The 7,389-nt window shown below is 42.3% G+C and overlaps 1 protein-coding gene across 4 annotated transcripts in view; it reads right to left on the bottom strand.

Annotated features, from left to right (window-relative positions):
* Positions 1-1,245: 1,245 nt before the first annotated feature.
* The window catches only part of LOC131190287 (zinc finger and SCAN domain-containing protein 2-like), a 30,496-nt gene continuing 24,352 nt past the window's right edge, over positions 1,246-7,389 (bottom strand). For 2 of the 4 annotated variants that reach the window (XM_058167539.1, XM_058167537.1), the window contains one exon: positions 1,246-3,807. In XM_058167539.1, the coding sequence (XP_058023522.1) occupies positions 2,156-3,807 (1,652 nt within the window). In that variant the 3' untranslated portion in view covers positions 1,246-2,155. The remainder of the gene's footprint in view (positions 3,808-7,389) is intronic. The other 2 variants (XM_058167538.1, XM_058167540.1) reach the window with 1 other exon arrangement.

The raw sequence follows: 7,389 nt of genomic DNA, 5'->3' as shown, positions 1-7,389 counted from the left end.
AGCCATCACAGAACCAATCTATCCCCAGTCTGGCCCTTTAGATCTTTTAACAATCCACCTACCATGAGGCTGGTCATCCTCTTTTTCTCTTTTATACCACCTTTCCCAGCATTATGGATTTCCAAGTCCCCAAGGAGGATGACAGAATATTTTCAAGTCACATGGGGCTCCTGGTGACTTCACACAACTTTATAGTTGTTGTTGTTTTTGTTTTTTTGCTCCTGACTTCTTTCAGTGTAGTTTTGTTACTTTAAAATTGCAATCTAGTCTATAGTTCTGATTTTCCTGATAAGTCTCCCGTTTACAGTATGCTTAGTTAGTATCAGGTAGGCGCCCGTAGAAACAAAAATCCTTATAAATCCTTAACTGGACTTTAAGAAGTATTTGCAAGGGGATGACAGAAAAGTCAGGGTGGTGCTCATAGCCTTGCCACTGAAGTCCTGCTCTTTTTTATATACATGAATATCTGTAAAAATAAAATTTTCATGCCACAGGTTTCGGTTGCATGATTATGGTCACCGTCCTTGTTTTTTGCCCTCTGCCCGCCTGCAGACTTCTCCGCTCGACTTACCGCCTTCCAGGTGTACTGGAACTCTTGGTCTCAAAACACTGGAAGTAAGTTAGTTGTGAAAAATGTTTCTCCTGGTGTCAATTATTTACAAACACAAGAAATTCAAGAAAGGTACCTCCAATTTCCCTTCTAACCAGCGGTGGGATTCAGCCAGTTCGCACCACTTCGGGAGAACCGGTTGTTAACTTTCTTAGCAGTTTGGCAAACTGGTTGTTGGAAGAAATCATTAGTGCAGAGAACTGGTTGTTAAATCACTTGAATCCCACCACTGCTTCTAACCCTATTATTTCATGTTCTAAATCTGCTGATAGCTGGGCAGTAACTAACAACATGAAATTTGACTTGAAATGATTAGCTTCTTTTATCCAAGAAAGATCACAGAGGGTTCAAATCAATCTCTTGAGCACAGATATGAGATTAGAAATTTTGTTAATATTGGGAAGACATTATTTTTACGAAGCTGTGTTATTTCCCCTTAGTTCTTCATAAGGAGTTTGGAAATATATAGTGGCTTCAATTGGAGCCGGGATAGAGGCCTAGAACGATCAAGAGGCCCTTGGACTCTGTTGCCTTTCTTAAAACTTGTAAACCTTAAGGTTGCACTAGTGATAGTCCACTAGCTCAGATGACAACAGGAAAATCTGGAGAATAGAAAAACAAAAAGAGGAACAGTATCATCATATTCCTGTATTTATTTCTTCAAAATATTTATATTCTGCCTAGATCTTAGACATTTTTTACAGAACATCTGGTTTGTGCATCAAATAATAGCCTTTAGGTACGTCTTCTCTGTTTCTATATTTTACTCATTTCTCTTAAAAGTTCACCCACTACCCCACCCCACCCAAAAAAGAAGAAGTGATGAAACAAGGCAAAGGCTTCCTGTTAAGGGAGGAAAAAATCTCTATCTTTAACTACAGAGTCAGAACTGAAGAAGCTTCTTAGATGAGAAGTGAAACGTCTTCAAGGAAAAACAAAGTCCAGTTGCCTTTAGAAAAAAGCACCTTTGGGATAACCATGACCTGGATGGTTGAGAATCTCCATAGACATCCTTATCACAAGCAAAAATGATTTCAGATGAATTTCCAAGCTTCCACACATCACCTACAACTAAATATCTTGCTACAGGCCGGACTACTTCCTTTCTCCCTGTGAAGATTTGCATCAAGAGATATACAGATGTTCTTTGAGCCCAGTACTATGGCACACAGCTTCTGTTTTATTCAGCAGTTAGAGAAATTTGAGCGGGTCCATCCAGAAGTGTGCTGATTGCCCACCTCTCACTCTTTGCTGGGTCTGCCTCCTACAAGTGTTTGGATACTGGCGCCATCTGTAGCGGACTGTAAGGAACCACAACAATGACGTATCTTCTGGAGATGTGGCTGTGGTATATGGGCGTGACAGGACAGTCCCTGGAATATGAGTAACATGGCAGGAAAAGGGTCTTGGCACAAAAACTGTCCACAACAAAACCAATTTTTTTTTTTTTTGGTTTTCTACCATAAAAATCCACTTCGCATCATCAAACTCTAAGATCAGAAACACCCCAGTGCATGGAGATTTAAGAAGACAAGAGGTGGGATCTTAGTGAGGTTCTCTCCAGAGAACAGGGAGCTCCAGATTAGAATTAAGTCCTTCCGAAGCAATCTGCTCTGAATAGATCAATTGAGTTGGGACAGGCTCTGGGGTAGCGTCTGTTTCCTCATCTCCCCAGAAATAGGTGATTAAGTTGTCAGAATCCAGAATGGTGGCAGGCACAGTGTTCACTTTAACTGGGTTAAAGGGGACCCCGGGATGTGCTTTGTGGTGGTGCCTGGCCAGGTGACTCCGTTGAACGTAGCCCTTCTCACAGTGGGAACACATGTAAGGCCTCTCTGCTTGGTGGAGCATCTGGTGCCGGGTCAGCGTTGACTTGACAGCAAAGCTCTTCCCGCAGATTTCACAGTGGAAGGGCTTGTCTACCATGTGAATTCTCTCGTGCCGGTAAAGCTTGGACATAGAACAGAAACTTTCCCCACAGACCATGCACTTATAAGGCCTCTCCACCCCATGTGTTCGCAAGTGCCTATTCAGGCTCCCACTGTGAGTAAAGGCCTCACCACAAACGGGGCAGACAAAGGACTTCTCCTCCACCAGAAGAGGCATCGGGTAAGTGAAAGGAACCGGGACCGGGTATGAGAAAGTGTCCTCCCACAAGTCATTTTTGAAAAGGCCTTCCTCTCTGTGGTTCCTCTGGTGCCGGGTGACGCTCGTGCTACGGGTGAAGCTTTGCCCACAGTCTGGACATTTGTAAGGTTTCTCTCCCGTGTGGGTCATCTGATGGGTAAGAAGATTCAGATTCAAGCTGAAACTCCGCCCGCAATAGAGACACGAGTACGGCTTCTCTCCTGTGTGGGTCCGCCAGTGTCGGGTCAGGGTTGACTTCCGGTTGAAAACCCGGCCGCATTCGCTACAGGGGTAAAGTCTTCCTTCGGAGTAGAACTGCTGCTGGAAAGATGCTTCAAAGACATCTCCAAGACTGTCAATGGACTCATCCCAAATTTCTTTTGGATAGTCACCTTGATAAAGCGCAGGTTTAAATGGGCTTTCCCAGACCGGATAGTCCTCTGGTCCTTGGGAAAGGCTTCGTTCCTCAGGATCATCAAAAATGGTAAAATGGAGCTCTACCTGCTGATCAGAGCTCTCTGGCTGGAGGACTGGCCTTTTAGTCTCGGCTTCTCGTCTGTCCTCAGCTGGGAGAGATTCCTTCACACTAGATGGCTGACCAGCTTTCTTACTCCACTGAACAGGCCTATCCCACTGCCGTTCTGGGTAGCTCACCACCGGTGGTGAGTCATCCTGTCCTATCTCACTTGCACAGAGTTTACCTTCAGAAATGCCCCCTTCGGATTCCTCCAGGATTGTAAAATGAAGCTCGACCTGTTGCTCAGAACCAGGTTTAGGGTACATTTCCACTCTTCTCTCCTGGACCCTCCTGTCAGGTTCTGGGTGTAGCCTCTGTATTTCTGGTGAGGACCGGGATTGATCAGAATAAAGTATTTCATCATCCGGATCAGGCTGACGGGAGCTCTCGGGTTGTAGCTCTGCATCAATCTCACAGGGCCAGAGTTTCCCCTGAGAAATGCCCCCTTCTGATTCTTCCAATATGGTGAAATGCAGTTCAGCTTGAGGTTCAAAGCCCTCCTCCTTCTCTTGCAAAGTCTTCCCTTTGGTGTCCTTCATTGTTCCATCACCTGCTGAGGAAAAAAAAAAAAAAGAAGAGTCCAAATACGTCAGCCCTTTGAGGTAGCCCAGACCAGGAAACCAAAGTTAGGAATGCTAATATAGCTAAGTCCTTGACTTATCTTTTTTTCCATTTTCAACATTCTCTCTCTCTTTTTAAATAATGTTATTAGTTTATAATATAACTTATCAAAAAAAAAAAAGGGAAAAGTGGGGAAAGAGGGAGAAAAAAAAGAAAGAAAAGACACTGACTTCCGACTCCCTTTGGGTAGTAACATCAATAGGGTAGTAACATCAAACCACATTTTACATAATAGTTTACATAATAGTTTAAACTAGTCATCTTTACAACAACAAATCTATCGAATCAGTAAATCCCAAAATCAAAGTTTCATTTTTTCTACCTCAAGCATAAAGTCCAGAAGTGGTTTCCAGGTAGAAACAAAAATATTTGTGTTTTTTGCCATGATCAAAGCAGTCAATTTAGCCATTTCTGCTAACTCCATCAACACCAGCAAGGTAGACCTTGACTTATGACCATCTTTGGGACCAAAATTTCTGATGATAAGAAAGGTGGTTCTTAAGGGAGTAGTGCCTAAATTTAGGACATATTTGCTACGATTGTTAAGTAAATCATTACAGTTGGTAAGTGAATCATGTGGTTGTTAACGGTTAGACACGCACACAAACACATACACAAACACACTGGTATCTATATATGTCTGTCTGTCTGTCTGTCTGTCTGTCTGTCTGTCTGTCTGTCTATCTATCTATCTATCTATCTATCTATCTATCTATCTATCTATCTATCTATCTATCTATCTATCTATCTATCCTCCCTCCCTCCTGGATTTCAAGGTCTTGAGCTATTCACACACACCCCTTTTTTAAAAAATAAGTAGTTGTTCCTAATTTTATTGAACACAGAGCTTAAATTTCCTAAGTATTTCTTGGAAAACATCCTTTGGCTCCTCCACTGTATATACTGTTCCATATCTACATTTGAACAGCTGTTGTTCTGACACACAGGAAATGAATAAAAATGAAGCTGAATTATCATGTTTTCCATAAGCTGTATCCTGGATCTTGAAGTGACCACTCAAATTCAAAGATACTAAAAGATTTTAAAAAAATCTTTAAAAAAATAAATAAATCTAAGGCTACACTTTTATTTATTCATATATCCCACTTTTATTTTTTTTATAAATAGCTCAAGGAAGCACACATACACAATACTCCTTCCTTCTCCTATTTTCCCCACAACGACAACTCTGTGAGGTGAGTTGGGCTGAGAGAGAGAGAGAGTGACTAGTTCAAAGTCTCCCAGCCGGTTTCCATGCATGAGGCGAAACTAGAACTCAAGAGTCTCCCATTTTCTAGCCGGATGCCTTAATCACTACACCAAAGTGAACATATCCGATATTAAACTGTTAAGAACAGATAACGACACTTGATCTTAGTCAAAAACTGTGTAATTTATATAGCTGCCCATTTCACTCCAGAACTCTTGAGTAGAGAATGAGATTAAAACACACAAAATCGCTAAAATACCCCCCACCCTTGGCTCCCACAGATAAATCACCCCACTCACCATTAATAGTAGCAGAACTCATCTACCTGCTTGAGCAAAATGCCTGAGGAAACTGCAGGTCTTCATTTTGTTCATATATAAACTTGGAGGAGCAACATGCCTCTGGATGAGCATGGCCAAAGCAACCCTACCTTCTTCCCTTTCCTTATTTTTTATTTTAGACTTTTAAAAGTCTAAAATAATAATTATTATTTTATTAATTATTATTTTTTTATAAAAAAGTCAAGGCAGTGAACATACCTAATACTCCTGCCTCCTCCTATTTTTTCCACAACAGTAACCCTGGAGTGGGCCTAGAATTCACAGTCTCCTGGTTTTTAGCCTGGTGCCTGAACCACTAGGCCAGTGATGGCTAACCTTTTTGCCGTCTTGTGCCAAAAGTGGGGGTCGCGCAGGGGGGTCACACATGTGCGTGCCCACACCCATAATTCAATGCCCCCCACACCCCGATGCATGTGCGCGCGACCCTCCCCGCACTCTTCCTGCTTATATATATGTCTGTCTGTCTGTCTGTCTTTGGTTATTCGGGTTTTCTCCTGCGTAAAATTGGAAGTGTCTTGGTGATGTTTCGACGTTCGTCATCTTCAGGCTGATGTTTACAGCTTCGTGCTTCTAGGAGCTGTTGTTTGGCTTCGTGTTCGTGGTCGTGCTACATCTTCATGGTTGGTGTCAGTCTGCTGCATGTATGGATTGGAGGGGTTTGAAATGGCTAATTTTGCAGCTGCGGTCTGGCTTCTGGTCCTAGTGGCTTCTGGTGTACTGGTGTAGCACGATCACGATCACGAACATGAAGCCAAACTACAGCAATGCAGCTCACCAGCTCAAATCCCCCTGCAACTCAGACTAATCTGAGCACAACCAAGCCCCCACCCAAACAGGACACACCCCCATCCAATCAGAGCACAAAAAACCCCCCATCCAATCAAAGCACAGCCAAGCTCCCATCCAATCAGTTCAAACCCCCACTAGCAGTTAAAAGGAAGAAATAGCTGTAATCACACATTGCTCCCAGAAGCAGGAAGCTGAAGCCTGAAGATGACGAATGAGACTTTGTCGAAACGTCGCCAAGACACTTCCAATTTTATGCGGGAGAAAACCTGAATAACCAAAGACCTACATATATCTATATCTATATCTATATCTATATCTATATCTATATCTAGCTATCTAGCTATCTAGATATAGATATAGTGCCACTGCATAAGGCTCCAAGGATGGCAACACATTCCTTCCTTACAAGGATATAAAACCTCTAGTCATCACAGTGATTTATGGACTGATACTTCAAGAATTTAGGCAAATCCCTTTCAGGCCTCCTAGATTGATGGTTACTCCTTTATCTTCTGCTAGCAAATTCCACACTCTGTGTTCTGAGTCTTCCATCATGTAAATTCACTGAATGATTTCAGCTTCTAATATTTACGAGAGAGAAAAAGACCCCCTTTTTCACACTGCAAGTGATATTTTTTTTTTAACATATAGACATTATTTCCTTCATGTACGCATTTGGGGGGGGGAGCAGTATGAAATAGCCACAGGAATGTGGAACACCCTGTGGCAACGTACACAATTAAGCATTGAGCAGAAATGAAAGTGAATGCTTCTATTTTGTAATAAGAGTTTGGTGGAGCAGAATGAAAAACAGAAAATGGTAAATTAAAGACAGACACAAGAAAGTGCTTCTTTGTGCAACATGTTAACATGGCATTTGCTTCAGTGGTGGGATTCAAATAATTTAAAAACCGGTTCTCTGCCCTAATGACCAGCAAGGTAGGCGTGGCTTGGTGATCATGTGACCATGTGGGTGTGGCCAACTCAACGTTACTCACATCGACGGGCGCCTCGCCTTAGCTGTTACAATGTAATAAGGGTTAACCAGAGAGGCAGTTTCTGTAAGTAGGGCAATAAAGATTAGGCTAGAAACAACACCAGAATGTTGCCTTCCTGCCTTCCTTACAGGATTAGCCCTGTAAAGTGGGAAAAAAAACCAAAATAAGATTTCTTC

Source organism: Ahaetulla prasina, chromosome 2 (genome assembly GCF_028640845.1).
Source record: "Ahaetulla prasina isolate Xishuangbanna chromosome 2, ASM2864084v1, whole genome shotgun sequence".
Taxonomy (NCBI): domain Eukaryota; kingdom Metazoa; phylum Chordata; class Lepidosauria; order Squamata; family Colubridae; genus Ahaetulla; species Ahaetulla prasina.
This window is presented reverse-complemented; position numbering and strand designations above follow the sequence as displayed.